The 22,201-nt window shown below is 36.4% G+C and overlaps 1 protein-coding gene across 3 annotated transcripts; it reads right to left on the bottom strand.

The window, feature by feature from the left end:
- Nucleotides 1-1,476: 1,476 nt before the first annotated feature.
- LOC125659708 (uncharacterized) lies at nucleotides 1,477-17,084 on the bottom strand. 3 transcript variants are annotated; one of them, XM_048891471.2, is made up of 11 exons: nucleotides 17,008-17,084; nucleotides 11,983-12,117; nucleotides 11,451-11,624; nucleotides 8,181-9,292; nucleotides 6,809-6,909; nucleotides 6,077-6,161; nucleotides 5,704-5,785; nucleotides 3,812-3,882; nucleotides 3,615-3,710; nucleotides 2,799-2,939; nucleotides 1,477-1,832 (listed from the first exon to the last, which is right to left on the bottom strand). In XM_048891471.2, the coding sequence occupies exons 3-11, from the start codon at nucleotides 11,597-11,599 to the stop codon at nucleotides 1,759-1,761; spliced, it is 1,911 nt and encodes a 636-aa protein (XP_048747428.2). In that variant the 5' UTR covers nucleotides 11,600-11,624; nucleotides 11,983-12,117; nucleotides 17,008-17,084; the 3' UTR covers nucleotides 1,477-1,758. The 3 variants fall into 3 exon arrangements, with proteins under 3 accessions (XP_048747428.2, XP_056005161.1, XP_056005162.1); XM_056149186.1 differs by having other exon boundaries at nucleotides 3,812-3,879; XM_056149187.1 differs by lacking the exon at nucleotides 17,008-17,084 and adding an exon at nucleotides 14,329-14,335.
- Nucleotides 17,085-22,201: the final 5,117 nt, after the last annotated feature.

The following is a 22,201-nucleotide window of genomic DNA, read 5'->3' as shown; positions in this document are numbered from 1 at the left end:
CAGTACCAATATAATCAAATTCTCTGTGTCCTAGTCAAAACTCCCCAGTCTTCCTTTTTTTCGAGATGCTTATTGCACTTTCTAACATTATGGGTCAAGGTCAGACAGACCATACTGGTAGGTCATATGACATAGGGGTGTAACAGTCTACATCTAAACGGGACTTGCTGTGGAGGTCAAATGTCAATTAACGCGACAGGGTCGACATAGAGGATATCATAAGGGGTCAATGGCGACATAGGATAAAAAACGACAACATGTATTTGGTTGGTTTGAATACCAAAGTTTAAAACTTGAATAAAGAACAGATTCATTAATAAAAAAGGTTTACCAGTTTTCTCTCTCTCACTCACAAGAATTCATTCTTGGGTCTCAGTATTCTTCAGTCCCTTATACATGTATGTCACAACATTGAGTGACTTTCAAAGCTGAAGTATTTCTTCACCACTTCTATCCTGACTGGAACGAATGATATGTCTATCATTTACCATGAATTCCAGGTAAACTATGAACTGGCTGTGTGAATTCAAGTTTGTTAAGGTATAGGGAAGGGGTACTATAAAGTTTTCAAACAAATTTCCTTCTCAACAACATGTCAAATCAGTGTCATCAAGTGCTTTGGGCCCCAAAATGGACCCACACTATATGCAGTTCAATGTAGTTGTAACATTATTTCACTGAGGGCCTCTTGTTTGGTGCTGATTTCATCTAATAACAACAGAATAGCATCCATTTTTTACAAAATTTTTTATTTTGTGATAGATGATCTCATACCGGTACAGTTAATCACTCATTTCTAAAATCACCAGATTCCATCTCCTCTTCTGATAAATAAAATATGTGTATTTTAACAACAAATTCCATTGAATGCAATGATTATGCAGTAGATATTAAAAGGCTTGTCGTTTTTGTCGCGAACAATTCGTAGATCATGGTAAATGCTAATCGGTGTTACATTTTATGCAGTTTGAAAACGATCAGATAAAATAAATATATAACATTCATCCGACAGTTGTATATGAAACAACATAAGCAGTTTGACTGCGTGACAATAGAAGAAAAAATGAATGATAAAATAGAGACCAGTTACAGCATTCTTAAGTGTGAAATATAACCCAAGATTAACACTACGTAAATCTGAATGTTGAACACTTTCTGCAAATTTACAATAAACAGTATTATTATGCTTCTATTAGCTTGTTTCTCTATATTCAACACACTACTATTTTCACAACCTCATTTGCCAAGGCACCTTGAGAATCGCCTACATTTGCCACGGCCCCTCGAGAATCGCCTACATTTGCCACGACCGACTGAGAATCGCCTACATTTGCCACGGCACCTCAAGAATCACCTACATTTGCCACACCACCTTGAGAATTAACTACATTTGAAAGTTTTTACTTTACCTTCCGATACTTTCCATTTAAATCTATAAAAAATCTGCATCAGGAATATTGGAATAGAAACCAACCATGAAATTTTGTTCACTCTGTATATAAAAAAGACAGTTTACACATGATAGATCTCTGTAGTTTTAGTCATTTTTATCACACTGACTGTCCCCACTCGCTATATGCAGACAAACATGTGCATTGTCAGAGTTCATGTAAAAACTTGTAGTTCCATCTAAAAGCTTCTAGTTCCTAGTTCCATCCAAGTAATTTTGTTGATTTGTTCTAATCTATCTAATAACTGTAGTATGCCTCGTGAAGAATTGTTCGATGGTATAGTCCATTACTTTCATTACAGTACGACTCATGAAGAACTGTTCGATGATATCGTTCCTTCCCAGATATCCTCCCTCTGCTTCCTGTCGTTTCTCTTCTTTTCTACAAATCAATCAAATCACCTTTAAAACAATGGGTACACCTTTGATCTTAATGATTAAGGTAACCTCTATTATGTGACACCTGTGGCCATAATAGTTTTTATTCTATAGTACTGAATTAACACCTTCAGTTTAAAATATAACCCCTTTCAAGTCATGGGATATTTCTGTCGATTTGTAAGAGGTGAAAATAATAATTTTAAATCGTTTTATCTATATCAACTTTATTATATTAATTTTGCATGTTTCACAGGTTTTGGATCAAACTGTATAAATTGTATTTTGGGAGCAGTTTTAAACTTTGGTGAACTGCTCATACTGTTAACGGCAATCATCATCTCAAGATAAACAGTATTATTATGCTTCTATTAGCTTGTTTCTCTATATTCAACACACTACTATTTTCACTTGATAGTGCATGATTATTTTTAAATCACTATTTCTTTTGTGTAACTTTACTCTTCAGTCTTCACATACAACTGTATAGAAAAACGTGCTCATTCAAGGGTTCGAACCCTGGGCAGCGTGCTTGCTAAGCGAATTCATTATTCATTACACCAACTCAGTTCTACTCTAACAGACGATAAATTATAACATTTATCACTAACTAATAATATGGAGGTGTGTCATTTTAGTCAGCCTAATGATAACAATAGTGTTATGTAGGGTTGTACCGATAATCGGAAAACATCGATTGTTGATGAAAATAAACTACCAATGCCGATGATCATTTATTTTTTTCTTATATATATATATTACAATGTAGTTCAACTTAAAATTCACTAACACTAGAATTGGCAGACTTTGAAAGACCCTGGGACAAGGCAATAAATTCCAATAATTTGTACCATATGGAAAAAATTATACCTACAGTAATTAAATTTCTATTCTTAGTGCATGTTCAATTTTGTCATACATTAACTAATTAAGACACACTCTTTCAATCTTGCTGTGCAAAACTACAAACCTTTAGCTTCCTTGAGTCTTTTTCTCTCTAGCTCTCTCTGTTCTTTGGAAACCTTTGGGGCAATGCCCAGGGCCCCGGTCACGAGTCTCCGGGCTGTCATGGCAGTCGTCTCAGGTCGGGGCTTGTAGGGCTGGAGAAATTCTGCAAGATGAAATTTTTACATTTTCTATATCTGGATTAACTACCTAGTATGTCCCATTTCAGTTTGGACAATATAATTATGTAAAAAAACAAAAACATTCTATCATTCTATGAAATGTGTTACTATGTCTAAAAGAAGTTAAAGTTGTTCTCTGTTTAGTTTTAGTAATAAAGCTCTTAGAATGGCAATATTCTGTAATTAATCTTCTGTAATTAATATTCTGTAATTAATCTTCAGCTTGGTGTTGAATGTACTCTTTTCTCTGGAGTTTTACATCCCCCCCCCCACCTCACCCACTGAGTGTTTGGCTTTAGCTTTGCAGGCTTCTGACAATGCACAATTTTCTCTGATCAGAGTTTTGACACCCCCCCCCCCCCAACTCACCTACTGAGTGTTTGGCATTAGCTTTGCAGGCTTTGCTTGCTTCTGACAATGCACAATTTTCTCTGATCGGAGTTTTGACACCTCCCCCCCCCCCTCCCACTGAGTGTTTGGCTTTAGCTTTGCAGGCTTTGCTTGCTTCTGACAATGCACGATTTTCTCTGATCGGAGTTTTGACACCCCCCCCCCCCCTCCCACTGAGTGTTTGGCTTTAGCTTTGCAGGCTTTGCTTGCTTCTGACAATGCACGATTTTCTCTGATTGGAGTTTTAACACCACCCCCCCTCCACTCACCTACTGAGCATTTGGCTTTAGCTTTGCAGGCTTTGCTTGCTTCTGACAATGGTCCAAACTTACACAGTGGATGTACGAGCTTCAAGGCATTTTGAGCTAAATAAAATTCAACACAAAAAGATTATGAGATTTCTAGATGAAATAAATCCACCACGATTCTCTGACAACATTGAAATTGAGAACCTGACTAAACATACCTGCAATTGCACTAGAAAACACCCCCAGGGCATGTGTGTCGTCCACCCATTTGATGTCGAAACCCTTGCTGCTGTAGTTTTTGAAAATTAGAATCATCATTAGTGTATACAATCTAAATTGACTGTGGCATTCTTATTAAAGGACATATCTCATGTTTTCAAAGTATACAATATTACATGCATTTTGTCTTCTTTATGCTTATAGTAATTAATTCTAATAGTTCGTTCGCCGAAATTTTGCGATAATTAACCACAATACAGACTTAAATCTAAGCCCCGATTTCAAAAAGTCAAGTTAATTAGGTAGGTAGTCACGTGGTACAGTGACGTCACATGCGCCCTTCGGATTGTGAAAGTACTGCGAGATATTATTAAAAACTCAACTTTTAGGGGCCTAATTAATTTACCATGGGCAACATTTAAATCGATGTTGATAAATTGTCCGAGTTTTATATGTGTTCGCCACCAGTGCACACATATAACGATGTAAATACCCAAATATAGTGAGTAAAGCGTGTATGAAATCGGCAAAATTGTGAGTAAATAATGTTCATATGGGTCGCTGTCTACAAACTGTTTGGGGATGTTATTCCTTTATACATCTGTAATTGGTGCTGTTTTTCTAAAATAAACAGTGCAATCATTATTTTTGGATTAGACAAATTATGATACGTTAAATTGTTGACAACTAGGCCCTATGCCAAGCTATTGTCACGCGTGCATTTCGGAAAGAAAGAAAAAGACAACACACACACACAAATCAATAAAAATATTCAAATTTAAAGTGGTAATCACATTATTTTATTTTGATAAAGCAATCTTATTACTATTTTTGAATTGTGATCTGCACGTCTTTAAGAATTACGAAGTGGGAGCACGGTGATAGCCTACTGACGCACTCAAGATGCTACGAGTTCAATAAAGAAATAATTTTATAATTTAATTTAAAGTTAGGAAATACAATATTCTATTATTTGTATAATTAAAAGTTCAATTATTTTGTATCTTTATTTTTTGTTGTTGTAAATCTACCAGTTGGTAGAAGTTACATTGTACAGTGTTGTATCGTCGATATATGTTGTTACAAGGTGAAGGTCAGTTGATTCGAGTGTGTATTGAATTTGAAGAGCAAAACAGAATGTATGCTATAGGCCTACCAGTGCTTATAGCTTCGATATATCCATTTTCTCGCAGTTTATCAGGGTCTCTGTCCAAGCGATGTTTGAAAAAGCGACTGGGTGTGTTTTTTAAGGTAAAGTTCTTGCTCCAACAAAAAAATTATCCACGTCTTTTTTCTCGTACCTTCCTTCGAAAAATTGAAAAATACTCAGTCTAAATCCTTTCTACCGACGACAACTAGTACACCCGAGCACGGCACAAAACATCTTAATGCATTATTATTTACAAGCCGTTAACGTGACAATTGGTTTTTTGTCGATTAAATCTAATCTGTTTATGAAATGACTAATAGATGTTTTCAAACCCGAGGGCGCATATGACATCACACAAAATGGCGCGTAAACTAGCGAAAGAAAATATGCATATCGCAAGATTTGAATTTCATCGCTTTCAAACTCGAAAACTACGCAAAATATTTCATTTAAAACACATTTAAAGTAGTTTTAGGCATAAAAAGAGTTAATTTTGCTGAAAAAATGAAAAAGTTTAGAAACATGCGTTGTGTCCTTTAATATATGTACAGAATGTATACATACTTTATTTTCCAATATCAACTGTGTCAATAATTTATGTAAACTGATGAGCTGTATAGCTTAAAGTTAATAAAGAATAAAATTTATTAATAAAAGTTACAGACTAATTGTTGCTAAATGAGAATCATTTTAAAAAAGGTGCTCTTATAATATTTAATTATATGTAAAATTCACACTCACTTAAACTGAGAGAAAATGGAAAGAAGATCCCCAGTCTTAAACTCGGCAGGAAAATCGTATATTTCTATCACATGGTTCATTTCTGAAAAGAATACAGAAGAAATAAAATCATTGTATAGGTCAGTTTTAGATCCTATAGCAAAAACACATGTAGAGTCATACAAGTAACACATAACACAACCTTTTGTAATGATACATAGAGAAGCAATGATTTTACGAATCTGATGAAACAGAAATATATTTTTAGATGACTTTCCCATTGTGGAAAGATGTTTTTAAATCTATCAATAATAATTCTACATACAGTGTATAATGGGAAATGAAAACAAATTGTGACAAAACAATCATATGATCACCAAATTGCTTAACTTACCGTCAAAGTCAGGTTCTTTGGGTGAAAAATCCAAATAATTGATAGTGGCTTTTTCAATCTTTACTTTGCCCACTGTCTTTGTTAACTGTAAAAGTAGCAATACTCATCACACCTGATTGAACAAAATTTGTTTGTGAAGCAATATATACTTGACTGCGACTTTGAATTGTCCAATTGCGACACAGTCAGCCTCTGACCATGAGTTTACCCCGATATACCGTTTATTGGGCCATTTTGGTGTTGGGAATACATGAATTTGGCGAGTTTTTCTCCAGAAAGTAGTTTGAAATTTTAGCACTTTAATTTTTGGTGAGGTTTCACATTCAACAAGTGTATAATTTCATTTTAACACTTTCATTTTGGCAAATTTTTTTCATCTACCTACCCCCAACCCCCCCAAAGACCAACACATCCAGAGCTCCAAAATGACCCGATATATGGTATACATGTAGGTTGACCTTGGCCTATATACAGTATAGGTTTGACCTTGACCTATAAGTTTACAATTATAAAAGCTGAGGCAGCTTCAAAATGTATGGCCAAGGTCAAAGTTGTAAAAAGAAATGCAAACAGATTGATACCCTTTGATTTATATTATTAGCATTTACAACTGATAATGAAATTTTACATGTGCAGCTGATAATCTACATTTATAACTGATAATCTACATTTATAACTGATAATCTACATTTATAACTGATAATGTAATGACTGAGAGGATCAAAGACAAACCTCATCAATGCTATTAGAGTCCAAACATTCTCCATCATCATCAAACATTTTATCCCAAGAATCTCCCTCTTCATCAGAGTTATCCCCCTTGGGTGTATCCTCTAAAATACATGTAGAATAGTTCTTCAAACTTTATGAATATTTATAGTAAATGCATGTAAAATAGTTCTTCAATGGAACAAGAGAAACATAATATATCTCAAAGAGAATTTAAAAAAAATCGTCTACAATTGCTTGAATCAAACTTTATGAATATTTATAGAAAATACATGTATGAAAAATTCCTCACAGCATGTTTGGTGGAATCACTAGAGAAGTTGAGATTTTATCCAATGTGCAAGATTACGTACAGATATACACATTACTTCTTAATTTTGGATAAGATTGTCATATTACTTTTTGTAACCCTTCTTCATTTTTGATATAGTTACACAGAATTTAGAAAATATGAAACAAAAGAAGTTTACATAAAAATTACCGTCCTTTTCACAAACACATATCAAATAATATTTAGTGCTACACTACACTACCCTAAAGATTGTGAAGTGTAAAAAATTCTTCAGTTCACGAAACAATTACATAAGACGCTTTTCGGCAATGCTAATGATGCACATATGTTAAGTTTTTCATCCCCTCTATTTAGATTGATATATGTGAAGTCATCTAGGCTACAGGATCCCCTCTATTTTAACATAAGTGAAGGCACCTACAGGACCCCTCTATTTTAACATAAGTGAAGGCACCTACAGGACCCCCTCTATTTTAACATAAGTGAAGGCACCTACAGGATCCCTCTATTTTAACATAAGTGAAGGCACCTACAGGATCCCTCTATTTTAACATAAGTGAAGGCACCTACAGGATCCCTCTATTTTAACATAAGTGAAGGCACCTACAGGATCCCTCTATTTTAACATAAGTGAAGGCACCTACAGGATCCCTCTATTTTAACATAAGTGAAGGCACCTACAGGATCCCTCTATTTTAACATAAGTGAAGGCACCTACAGGATCCCTCTATTTTAACATAAGTGAAGGCACCTACAGGATCCCTCTATTTTAACATAAGTGAAGGCACCTACAGGATCCCTCTATTTTAATATTAGTGAAGTCACCTACAGGATCCCCTCTATTCTATTAAATATAAGTGGTCACCTTGAGGACCCCCTCTATCTAGACTGACACTATATGAGAAGTCACCTTGAGGACCCCCTCTATCTAGACTGACACTATATGAGAAGTCACCTTGAGGACACCCTCTATCTAGACTGACACTATATGAGAAGTCACCTAGAGGACCCCCTCTATTTAGACTGACACTATATGAGAAGTCACCTTGAGGACCCCCTCTATTTTAATAAAAGTGAAGTCACCTTGAGGATCCACTTCTGGTACCACTTCCACTTTTGTCTCCACCTTCATATCTTCCTTTTTCTCCTCTTGCAACTCATGCATATTCATCATATCGAACACACTAATGTTGGATCTGCTGGACTTCTTCTTGCCTTTCTTTTCGACAGAAAGCGTCTCCTCCTCCGCCTTACTTTCATTTGACACCTTACTTTTCTTTTTCATCTTCTTCAGTTTTATTTTCTTACTTTCTGACTTGGCTTCACTTGCTTGATTTACTTGTCCTTTCACTTCTTGCTTCACACTTTCCTCACTAGCTTTTCCACTTTTCTGCTTCCTGCCTTCTGCCAAATCCCTTTCTTCTGCTTCATTGCTCTCCTCTACATCATCATCCCAATTCAATGGAATGTCATCTGTATCTTCCATGTTCACTTCTTGATCTTCTGTCTTTATGGCTTCTACTGTTTCCTTTAACAACTCTTTAGGCTGTACACTAGTCCTTTCACTTTCACTTGTGTCTTCCACAACTTTCTCTTTCTCAGTTTCATTTTCATTTAAGCTATCTTCACATTCCATATGGTCACCATGATTTGAATCGACATCTATTTTGTCTTCTTCATTTAGATCCACTGTACCCTCCATTTTATCACAGTCATTGAGCAACCCTACACAAGCTTTATCTACATTATCTTGTGGTATACTTTCTGAGTTATGAATTCTTTCATTCCCCACTAGTACAATATTATCTATAGTTCTATTGGCGGGAGAAAGTTCCTTGATTTCATGGTGGGAATCATCTGTAAATTTCTGGTCTGAAGATTCACTTGTTAAAATTGCATTAACATCAGCATCTTCAAACTGACTTCCTTCCTTTTTGGTATCACTTTCTGATTCCTGATTCTCTGGCTCTTTGACTGCCCTTCTTCCTGGTGGAATGTAAACTTCGTTCTTTGTTCTTTTCTTGACATCTTTTTGCTGGTCTTCATTCCTTATTGGTGAATTATCTCCCTTGCCAGACAAATTTGAACTGCCGCAATTTCCCACCTGCTCTACTTTGGCTTCTTCGTCTTGTTGGTTCAATAGGCGACGCCCTCTAGGGACATACCTTTGCACCTCTGGTTTCTTTTGTCTGTGTCTAGTAAAAACATAATACATACAAATAAGCGTGCATCAGTCTCGCCCAGATCTACGACGCCCCCCTTTATGTACTTTGACCTTGGGTAACGACACTAAGTGTTGGTTGGTATTTTCAAAAAAAAGTTTAATGCTAGTGGGTCTGTATTTGACAATGACTTTTCACTGTCAACAATTTATTTGTAAATACATGATTGTAGATCTGGATAATAATATAGTAAATATGTCTTTCTGCAGAGAAAAAATCTAGGCATTTGATTGGACGAAAAGCCGGGAATATGAGGCCATATACCCTGCTAAGAATAGATAGGAAACAAAATGATTTCAATAGACCTACATGTATATACTTAATAACCGCTTCATAAACATTTTTTTAAATCCATGTTTTACATGTAGTTATAGCATTTTCAGAAATTATTTCTTAAATTCCATTTATTTACTTAAAATGATAACAAGATGTATTGTGAGCAATGCTCACTAAGAATACCCCCCGCTTACCCCAATCTCCCAAAGGGTGTTGTTAATAGGTATAAATTACCTCTTTCCTGAGTGTAAAAATATGGTATGCATTTGTAGAAGAAAATGGAAGATATAGTCCGAACACAAATCCATGGCATAAACCTATAATTTTGACCTTGAGATCAAAGGTCAAGGTCATAAAGAGGCCATGAATGTACATGACACATAGTCTCATGGTGATACACCCATGTCTTATGGTATGACTATGTCAAAACCCTATAATCAATTTTGACCTTGAGGTCAAAGTTCAAGGTCATATACAGGTCATGAAGGTACTCGACACATCGTCTCATGGTGATACATTCATGTGTCAAATATGATATGCCTATGTCAAAGAACAAAGAAGTCATGGCCCGGACATGAATCCATTGTAAAAACCTTTAATTTTGACCTTGAGTTCAAGGTCATATGGAGGTCATGAAGGTACATGACACATCGTCTCCTGGTGATACACTCATGTGTCAAATATGGTAGGCCTATGTCAAAGAACAAAGAAGTTATGACCCGGACACGAATCCATTGTAAAAAACTTTAATTTTGACCTTGAGGTCAAGGGTCAAGGTCATATGGAGGTCATGAAAGTACATGACACATCGTCTCATGGTGATACACTCATGTGTCAAATATGGTATGCCTATGTCAAAGAACAAAGAAGTTATGGCCCGGACACGAATCCATTGTAAAAAACCTTTAATTTTGACCTTGAGGTCAAGGGTCAAGGTCATATAGAGGTCATGAAGGTACTTGACACATTGTCTCATGGTGATCTACCTGTGTGCCAAATATGGTATGCCTAAGTCAAAGAACAAAGAAGTTATGGCCCGGACACGAATCTGCACAGACAGACAGACGGACAGACGGACGGACAGACGCACAGACAGACAGAGTGATTCCTATATACCCCCCAGAACTTCGTTCGGGGGGTATAAAAAGAGCTTTGCTCGTGACGTAATAACAATGTTTATTGTCTGCGTGTTTGTAAGCAAACAAACAACATGAAGCAATTTCTACATTGTTCGCTCTGCAGTAGAACATATTTGTTATATGGATTCTTGGAGGGGTATATGGACTCCCATTCCCTGTCAAAGTTTATATTCTCGCACAACGGCTCAGAAGAATATAAACTTTGACAGGGAATGCGAGTTCATATACCCTGCCAAGAATCCATATAATGAATAATGTCTTCCTTCTACACAGTGTACACATGTTCTGTCAGATAATTTTACCTGTTCCCACCAGCAGCAGGAGACTGGTTAACTTACACATTATCTACACATGTTCTGTCAGATAATTTTACCTGTTCCCACCAGCAGCAGCAGGAGACACATTATCTACACATGTTCTGTTAGATAATTTTACCTGTTTCCACCAGCAGCAGGAGACTGGTTAACTTACACATTATCTACATGTGTTCTGTTAAATAATATTACCTGTTCCCACCAGCAGCAGCAGGAGACACATTATCTTACACATTATCTACACGTGTTCTGTCAGATAATTTTACCTGTTCCCACCACCAGCAGCAGGAGACTGGTTAACTTACACATTATCTACACGTGTTCTGTCAGATAATTTTACCTGTTCCCACCACCAGCAGCAGGAGACACATTATCTACACATGTTCTGTCAGATAATTTTACCTGTTCCCACCACCAGCAGCAGGAGACTGGTTATCTTTAGGACTGTGGTCTCTTGTGGGTTCTCTAGCCGTCACATTTGTGTTGACACCTGGACTCCCATGACGACCTCTTCCTCTCCCCCTGGATGACTGAGGTCGAAGGGAAGACATGGACCACGGGTCTTCCTGGTCTAGCCTGTAAATATAGCTATTCATAAACCTTCAAGGTGTGATAATTCAGTACTGCTCCCCGAGATAAAGTACACTATCAAAGAATGGAATTTATCTTCTTTTTACATTAGCAATTCGTACAAAATACTCTTACATGTATGTAAAAACTATTTTCTGTTTTATTTCAGACCACTTCGTGTCTAAGCAAAACCTTTCCTATCTTTGAATTGATTTTTCTGCCTGTTCTACGAGACTACGACTCCCCACCCCCAAAAAATTGTTTGCATGTTCTATGACCCATTGGAATAATTTTCTTCCTGCTCTACGACCCCATCATAGTAATTTTCTACAACCCCTCAGAGTAATTATCTGCAAACACTGACCTCTGAACTTTTGTAACAACAGTTCTTCGAGTGTCACCCTGTCCTATGGAGAAACTATGGAGCTCTGAGAAACCCTTGACTACCTTGTGAATCAGAAACCTGTGATAGCTGTTGACAACAGGAAACAGCAGCACTCTAAAAATAGAAAATTACATCTCACATAATCAAGATATCAATCTAAGGCACACAACTCTAGCTTAGATAGACATCTCACATAATTAAGATATCAATCTAAGGCACACAACTCTAGCTTAGTTAGGCATCTCACATAATTAAGATATCAATCTAAGGCACACAACTCTAGCTTAGTTAGACATTTCACATAATTAAGATATCAATCTAAGGCACACAACTCTAGCTTAGATAGACATTTCACATAATTAAGGTATCAATCTAAGGCACACAACTCTAGCTTATATAGACATTTCACATAATTAAGATATCAATCTAAGGCACACAACTCTAGCTTAGTTAGACATTTCACATAATTAAGATATCAATCTAAGGCACACAACTCTAGCTTAGTTAGACATTTCACATAAATTAAGATATCAATCTAAGGCACACAACCCTAGCTTAGTTAGACATTTCACATAATTAAGATATCAATCTAAGGCACACAACTCTAGCTTAGTTAGACATCTCACATAATCAAAATATCAATCTAAGGCACACAACTCTAGTTAGTTAGACATTTCACATGATTAAGATATCAATCTAAGGCACACAACTCTAGCTTAGTTAGACATTTCACATAATTAAGATATCAATCTAAGGCACAACTCTAGCTTAGTTAGACATCTCACATAATCAAGATATCAATCTAAGGCACACAACTCTAGTTAGTTAGACATCTCACATAATTAAGATATCAATCTAAGGCACACAACTCTAGCTTAGTTAGAATTATGAGTTGTTCAATCAAATACAGTTGATGGATAAAAAATTCAGTATTAGTATTCAGAACTTCACAACCAGGGTGTGCTAAAGATTGTGTCACCTGGAGGTGGACAAATATACTGATAGAACCAAAGCACAGGTAATATTCATTAAACCACCACCTCTTGTGAATTGGATAATGAGACGGGAATATGAATTTGGTGATGAATATAGGGCATATCAATTGATAGTTTGATCATATATGCTACGTTAAATATATATTTGCCATTTAGTTACTGACCACCTAAAAATACATTTATGATATGCATATTCATCACAGGTAAAATATTTTGTTCTAAAATAAAATACATTCGCTATTGAATATAAAATATCCCAATTACGATTTATTTAAAACACTTTATCACTAGTTTGGTTTTTAAAAAATAATAATGATGTCTTGTGAACAAAAGCCCCTTCATCATCATGATTTTCACTAGTGTCCATACAATTTTCAAACATTTTGTGTGATCAAATGAATTATGCTCACATTTGTTCCCTATGAAATTGACAGCACCCATTTTGTGACGATTTAAAATTTCTTATGAGCAAAAAACAACACTAATGCCGATCAAACAGTTATCTTATTTGTTTATATCTCTAAAATGACCTGGACTATTAGGACTGAGGATGACATTTCTCCAGATTACTACACAACAGCTTTACTGATGGCATGTCTTTAGTAGTACATCGAGACATCCGACACACTAATAGGGATATTCGTTAAGAAAACTAGGTGAGGAATTTGGCATTGTAACGGGAGATTTATATAGCAGGGGAAATGTTCCTAGCAGTAGTGAAAATGGCAATGAACTGAGAGGTGATAATTGGAGAATTAACTAGATATATATATATTAAAATGATCTTTACACAAGGGAATACATGATGAATAACAAAGCCCCAAAATTCAGTGGTGTAACAGGTAAACAAATAAATCCCTCAGCGTGACACAGAAGCGTTATAATCATGATTGTCATAAATAATCAGGATAGTCATATGACACAAATTTCCAACCCTGAACTCACAACATGTACGTAGTAACATACTTTATTATGGAATTTTAAAAATACAGCAGTTTTCATAAACAATATTGTGGATTCCTATTTTGTGGTGTGTGTAGGGGGCTGCTCAAATATAGTCTGTGGTGTGCAGGGAAACAACTCAGATTTAGTGGATTACAAGGGTATCTAAATACAATGAATTTACAGCATCATTCACAATTGTATTTAACATTTAAATGTATAGAAACCATATCCAGGAAGTTACATCCCAAAAGAAATCATAAAATTTCAACAAACCAAAACTAACTACTATCAAAAATGTTATCAGTTATCAATGCCCATATGTCATCACTATGCCACTGTATCCCATTGTTCTCAATTCAAATTACTACTCTAAAAGTACATGTACCTTTTCTTAGAATTTGGTGTTTTGACTGAAAAAGCCTCAATTTCTGATGTCACTTCCTGTAAAAATATTTGATCACTAGGCGTAAGGAAGCGATCTTCTAACAAGGAATCCAGAATGCTTCAGTGTTGTGCAGTTGAACTGACGTTGAGGTTGATACCAATTTATTTCAAGGGATCAACTGTGAAAAACTAAAATTCATTATTTTCAATAAAATTTTCATTATATTTTCCTTTCATAGGGGAATAAATATCACTTCACAAAAGTCATGAATTCATTATCAGCGTTGTTTTACTGTACATCTCTGTAATGAATATTAATTAACATTATTGAGAATAAATTTGAAACCAAACAGCATTTACAATGACATGAATAAATAAACAGGAAACTATTCAAGAAAAGAGGACTTATCATTAAATATTTGCAGAGTATGAACGTGCATGACTATGTGAAATTCAAATCTCATTCTTTTTTTCTTAATCGCTTTCATTGCTGTTTGAATTTAAACTAAAGGAAGTGTTTGGGTCACTCAAGACTTTTTGAATCACTCCTAGGTTGTTTGCGGCTCGAGTTGTTTTGCCCCAATCTCCTTGCACATGTACATGTGTGCACTGTATTTGCTTGCACTAAGTGGTTTTGCCCCAAGTTGGATTGAGATATGAACAGGTTGTAAAACAGAAATAATGGTATAATGGTACTAGGACAAAACAGTAGCTACAAGCCTACAATGAAACGTTGGCAAAATGAGACAAGTTTCTTGAATATGTTGAGAATCATGACAGATAGATAAAAATGTACATTATCACACTAAAGTTTACAGGTACTAAACAGGTTGGTAACACTTCCCCTATAGCGAGATATTCTCGCTAAAACGCGATTATCCCTCTCTAGCGAGAATAAATATATCCCGTACAACCGAGAAAAACACCCGTGGAGTACATCTCTTCGTGATTCACGTGAAAAGAAGAAAAAGTGCTAAAATGTCCGATACTTCTGCAAATATATTAATCAAAACAAAAACACTCACGATGTGTATTGGATTTCAGACTGCTTCCCTCTTACGCAGCAACTTTGATATGCAATTTCATGACTATGTTGTCAATTTTATAGAAACAGTTCGCATCATGTTGAGTGCGTGTCACACTTATTCAGCGTTGCACGGGATTTGCCATTATTATCAATAAAGATGCAGTCTATGTGAAAGACATCGGACTGTCGGACCTGACCGATGTGTAGTGCCTCAGGTCCGATGCATCATTTTTTACACCGGACCGGAATGTTTGATGTCTCAGTGTCCGGTTTTGAGCTTTACTACTTTGATGTGGAGTCATCTAAATGTTTGTTATAAGTAAAAAATAGCACAAAAATCCAAATACGTAAATGAATGTGATTAAAACCGCATGGACTGTCTAAAGTATTATACGGGAGGGATCCCTGGTATAGTATTACTAGTATAATAAATAAGATTCCCTTGGTTTTGCATTTTCACATGTTTCACTTTTTTACATTAGGTTTTTTGGTCTGACAAAATTTGGTTCGGTCTGGTGTGTTCATTGATTACACAGGACTGAATGTCCTGTGTGGTGCAAAAAAAATTCGCATAGACTGAAGATGCCAAAACATCTGTTTATGGTAATGTTTATTTCTCGCTAAAGAGGGATAATCGCGTTTTAGCGAGAATATCTCGCTATAGGGGAAGTGTTCCCAACCTACTAACAAGATGGTGAAAAAAGTAACTTCATTACTTGCAGAAATAAAACCTGCACCTAAAAGTAAAAACCATCTAGACATGGTGAGTTATGTTACAGTTTATATAATATCTGTATACATGATGCCCACGTCCCAGTGGTTAGAACATTAAATAGCCTAATACTTTAACAGGTTGGGAACACTTCCCCTATAGCGAGATATTCTCGCTAAAGCGCGATTATCCCTCTTTAGTGAGAAATAAACATTACCATAAACAGGTGTTCGGGCGTCTTTATTGAAAATAATGGCAAATCCCGTGCAACGCTGAATAAGTGCGACACACACTCAACATGATGCGAATTGTTTCAATGAAATTGACAACATAGTCATGAAATTGCATATCAAAGTTGCTGCGTAAGAGGGAAGCAGTCTGAAATCCAATACATATCGTGAGTGTTTTTGTTTTGATTCATATATTTGCAGAAGTATCGGACATTTTAGCACTTTTTCTTCTTTTCACGTGAATCACGAAAAGATGTATTCCGCGGGTGTTTTTCTCGGTTGTACGGGATATATTTATTCTCGCTAGTGAGGGATAATCGCGTTTTAGCGAGAATATCTCGCTATAGGGGAAGTGTTCCCAACCTGTTTAAAAGTTAAATAATTTTTCATGTTTTCCTTCATCAGCTGATCAGTTAATGACACAATACTCTGCTTACTCCCAGCTTCTAAAATCGAGTTTGATAAAATAATCATGAACATTCAATCTATACCTAACGATATCTAGGCCTACAAATTGTTTGTTTTCCCCCCAAAACTTATTTTTCCTTCTGAGGCCTATATGCCAGGAGCAACTTAGCAAGCCTATGGATTCGTACTGAGGTGGGTAGGAAAACACCGTAGCAAATTCTTTTGTGACTAATAAAATTTTTCGAGTGCGCAATCATTATGTCATAATATCATTTCTATCGGTTTTAGTTCAAATTCACAAACCTAAGCCTTGTTTTCAACAATTTCAATCATTTATCATGGATGAACGTCAAGACTCAAAACATCCGGAAAACATAAACAAATGAACCCACACGGAGAGGAATGAATATTTCCGGGAATTTTTAAAGACTGGTCAAATGCGAAGATAATTTCATACTTATAAAGTCACGTTTTGTTTCAAGGTGCGTTGTCATAAATAGAGGCGGACCGGTTAGTATGATGAACTAGGTATCGTTTTATATATAGTAAACCACATCAAGTTACAAAAGGAAACTGAGGTTATCGAACAGAAAGCGGCCACCGTCAAAATGATAAATATTATGCCACTGTTGGGTGTGCGCATATTAAAACAGATATATTGGTGAAGGTCTCTTTACAGGTGAGTTTTAAAACAAACGAAACCCGTGGCTTATTGTCGGAGACGAGCCTTGAAGCATTCAATTAAGCTTTTTTGTAGGAGCCATCACAGTAGAGGTGGGTTAATCTCAGCGAGATTCGTTGAGGCTGGATATTTGGACTGACGTCTCGGAAGAGATTAGAGGTGGGTAAGACATTCTTATTTTCTCCCTCAGTGCCCTCGTCCGAAAATAAAAATGTTCTTGACTAATTGGTAATAAAACACAAAAAGGTTGGTAGGTTGGTTGCGTTCGTTACAAGATCGCTTTTAATGAACATCAAATCAACTGAAAATCACACAAAAACTGAATTCAAATCTGACAATGGGTTGGGTGGGAGGGAAGGCTAAGGCGCAGCAATACACGGACTTCCTTTGTAACTTGTAACGAACTTCGCACTGTCCGAAAACTGACCTACGTACTGAGCGCGAAAGCGCTCGTGCATGGGCTAAGAAGCCTGCGAAATGTATTTACGGAAAGTAACGAAAAATTACGAATTGTAAAACGTAAAGAAATAAATCACTCCTTGATGGTACGTTTAACATAGATAGAAGGATTCCTTCCTCACTGATGGCAGATGTTCGGCATGATGGAATTTGCACTGCCATAATGTTTTTATTCCTGGATGTTCTTACTTGGATTTTTAGTTTCTCGCTAATGTCAACCTGAAGTTTGTTGGTGATCAGCTTGTACATAACGCAGAGGCTGGATGTCCTTCGCCGCTCTTTTAATGATGGCCATTCAAGCTGATTAAGCATTTCAGTTACAGATGAGGTGTTATGGTATCACTCTCTTTTTTAATGTGCGCGCACTCCAACGTGGCAGAACAGTCAGTCAGATGACAGAGGCCACTAACTGGTAGAAGTAGAAGTAGAGGTCTGTTGAGATTGTAACGCCGAGATATTTTGCTGATTGAATATGCTCCAACTGGTGGCCGTGTAAGATGTAAGATGTCTTGATGATTTTTCGATTTTTGGTGATGGTAAGCATATTACATTTTTCTGGATGGAATCGCATGAGCCATTTGTTTTCCCAGATTGCTAGTTGGTTTAGGTCGTCCTGGAGATTCTCTACATCCGCAGCTGAAGTGATATAGTCATGTATGCCACGGTATCATCAGCAAAGAGTCGTACAGTCGGTGGAAGGCCTTCCGGCATGTCGTTTATGTAAAATAGGAAGAGACTCGGTCCTAGGACTGAACCTTGTGGCACACCGGAGTCCACTGGGACTTCTTCAGATGACCCCCACCCATAACTACACTTTGCTTGCGGTTTGTAAGGAAGCTTTGGATCCACTGAGTTGTCTTCCCTTTTATTCCACAATGGTTGAGCTTATGAATTAGAAGACTGTGGCTCACTATATCAAATGCTTTGGAGAAGTCCATAATAAGGCAGTCAGTCTGTTTTCCCTTGTCGATGTTGATTGAGATGTCGTCAATAAACTCTATGAGTTGAGTTTCACATGAGAGTCCTCTACGGAATCCATGCTGTAGTGGGTACATGATGTTATTGTCATCCGCATGGTTCATGATGTTACTAGTCACGATGTGCTTCATGATCTTGTTACAGATGCACGTCGATGACACTGGCATTTAATTTACTGCCTCATATTTCTTCCATTTCTTATATATAGGGCAGATGTTGGCCGTTTTCCATAAGATGGGTACCTCTCCTCACACAGGTAAACGCGTTATTGGCTATTAGGTTGTTATCGGACATTCGGTTCAATGATGTTGTATGTTTGGGAAACATAGGTTAAGTTCATACGTGGTTTTTTTTTTTTTATAAAGACACATTCTATGCAGCGGTAATTGTAAAACTAAATAGGTATATGATCATCCTTTCAACAGCTAAAAAAGCACTTCAAACAAATAGAAATTTCGCTATGCATTCTGTAAACATCTACCAAAAATATGATACTAGAGCAGTGAAGAATTGTATTTATTCTAGAGGGAATATTGATTTGCATTTTTAGACTTAGTTAATCCTTTAGAAAATGATAGATCGAAATAAACTTGCAGTAAACGAACAGTAAAGTTTATTAAAAACATGGGGTGGGATAAAAACGTGTTATCGGCAATACGGTAGATGTTATCGGAAACTTCGGTTTTTCAGTATTTAAATAAGGAAATAAGGTTTCCGTCGTGTTTCAAAATACCTTATACAGCATTAACTAGACACTAAATTGGTGTTATAGTGATAGAAAATTCGTGAAACTCGTGTTGTTAAGGGACGAGATCAAAGGATTGATGTCAGACAAAAATCTAAATTCAAATAGTTAGATGGAGGGGGATAAAATTGCCTGTAAGTTTCTGTCATCTGACATCGATTACAAAAAGAAAAGAAAGAAGAAAAAAAAAAGACAAGCGACTGGTTAAAAACCACATAATATTACATTTTAATGAACATTTGATAGTTTTAGTGTACACTTTCATTTGTGAATAAACAGTAGAAAAGGTATACAGAGTGTTATTTATATTCGTATGTTTTTACTTGTTAATCACACGGTGTACAATGCCACATGCGGGGACCGTGATCGGTGTAGCGCGGGAATGTGAATTCGAAGCAAAGAAAGTAGGTCAATAAGTATTTGAAGACTGATTGTGTTTAATCAAAATAAATCTAGATAGCCAAAAGTATTGCACGGAAGACAATGGCTATTGACAAGCTAGCACTAGCAATTGGGGAGTCTAGAACACTTTGGAAAAACTCAAACACTTCTACAATATACTAGTAGGGTAGGCCCCGGGTATATTTTTCGATGTATTTAATGGAAAATCTTCATTCCAACTGCATAAAGTCTTTTTTGACCAGAAACATTTTCTTTGAATGGGAACTCAATATTCTACTGAAGAAACCAACACAAAATCATGATATGCCGAATATTTGACTGAAAACCCGGTGTGGAGTAGGGGGTGAAAATCGTGTGGCGTAGGGGGACCGAGACTCCCTTTAGCTTAAGCAATCCACATCTTGAACACAGTGAATATAAATATCAAATTCAAACCTGTTCAAGGTTACTCTAATATTCGCACGATAAACCGATAATAATGTGTCTGACTTTTTAAGCCATTAAATTTTCATTTAAAAAAACAATCTCTAAAATATACTTATTAACCTACTTTCTTCGCTTCGAATTCACATCCCCACGCTACACCGATCACGGTCCCCGCATGTGGCATTGTACACAGTGAATCAGTTAGTTTCACCATTCATCAAATTTAGTTTTAAAGGGGATGGGGGTCTTAGTGAAAACTATGTGAATTTAGTTTTTTGTCAGACATTAAACGTTTGATCTCGCCCCTAAGTGTCCGGAACGAAGTAATAGAGACTTATAATTATAGTATTTGCGTTGCGTCATCACCGTGTACAATGCCACATGCGGGGACCGTGATCGGTGTAGCGCGGGGATGTGAATTCGAAGCGAAGAAAGTAGGTCAATAAGTATTCAAAGACTGATTGTGTTTAATCAAAATAAATCTAGATAGCCAAAGGTATTGCACGGAAGACAGTGGTTATTGGCAAGCTAGCACTAGCAACTGGGGAGTTTAGAACTCTTTGGAAATACCCAAACACTTCGACAATATACAAGTAGGGTAGGCGCCGGGTATATTTTTCGGTGTATTTAATGAGAAATCTTCACTCCTACTGCATAAACTCCAAAGTTTTTTTGACTAGAAACATTACCTTTGAATGGGACTCAATATTCGACTGAAAAAACCAACACAAAATCATGATATGCCGAATATTTGACTGAAAACCCTGTGTGGCGTAGGGGGGGGGGGGGGGGTGAAAATCTTGTGGCGTAGGGGGACCGAGACTCGCAAAGTTTCTTACCAAAATCCTCGTCTTGAACACAGTGAATATATAAATATCAAATTCAAACTTGTTCAAAATTACTCTGATATTCGTACGATAAACCGATAATGATGTGTGTGACTTTCTATGGCATTAAACTTTCATTAAAAACATTTTCTAAAATACCACAATACCAGATGATTAAGACAGTTTTATATTTTAATGAAATTGACATGAACTATTATAATTTCAGATAATGCAATGACCAGAAAGAAAAACAATCCTTGGTTAAATAAACACAGACACCTGAGGTATGGATACTACTTAGCCCCCCCCCCCCCCCCCCTTCTTATTTTTTGCACCATGATATCTTTGAAATGTGTGGATTCCCCGTCTATCTCACCCTAATATTGATTTATGTACAATCGTTTCACTTTTTGTAAGCTTTAGAGATTTACCTTGTACTGGTATTAAAGCTTACAAAAAGTATGAAACGATTACATAACTAGAAATTAGGATGAGATAGACAGGGAATCCACAAATATCGGAAAATTGTCGCCACAAAAACATCAGGGAGTGGGGGTGGTGAGTAGTATCCTTACTTAAGGTGCCTGTGTAAATAAACCATAACGAGTAACACTGCTTTAAAAAACAAAGAGGATTTAGAATCACTACCTAAATGCATTACTCCAAAAAAGATGTAATCTGAATCCTTCTTGGTCCATTAAGCGAAAATCACTCTCAAGAAACTTTACGACCGAACGTCAACGAATTTCCTATATTTTTGCAGTTACTGCCCTTTCACGGGAAATTGAGGGCGTGCGTATCGATGCGGTCCTAAGCTTCAGATAAAATATATGTAGTATGAACAAAGCTTACGGTAATAAAATCTTTATTATGCTGATCTCGAGCTAGTTGCATCATATCTCTAAAAATAACAAGGTTAAGGTTCTTCGATGTTATGAAAAACACTGTTTAGAAAAGTATGGATGACTGGGGGTGGGG

The sequence above is a fragment of the Ostrea edulis genome, chromosome 9, assembly GCF_947568905.1.
Source record: "Ostrea edulis chromosome 9, xbOstEdul1.1, whole genome shotgun sequence".
Lineage (NCBI taxonomy): Eukaryota > Metazoa > Mollusca > Bivalvia > Ostreida > Ostreidae > Ostrea > Ostrea edulis.
This window is presented reverse-complemented; position numbering and strand designations above follow the sequence as displayed.

Coding starts and splice junctions, on each gene's coding strand:
- LOC125659708 (XM_048891471.2), bottom strand. CDS start 11,599: ATGTCTTCCCTTCGACCTCAGTCATCCAGGGGGAGAGGAAGAGGTCGT. Junction 6,162..6,808: donor ACTCTAATAGCATTGATGAG/GTTTGTCTTTGA, acceptor CTACTTTTACAG/TTAACAAAGACAGTGGGCAA. Junction 5,786..6,076: donor CAAAGAACCTGACTTTGACG/GTAAGTTAAGCA, acceptor TATTCTTTTCAG/AAATGAACCATGTGATAGAA.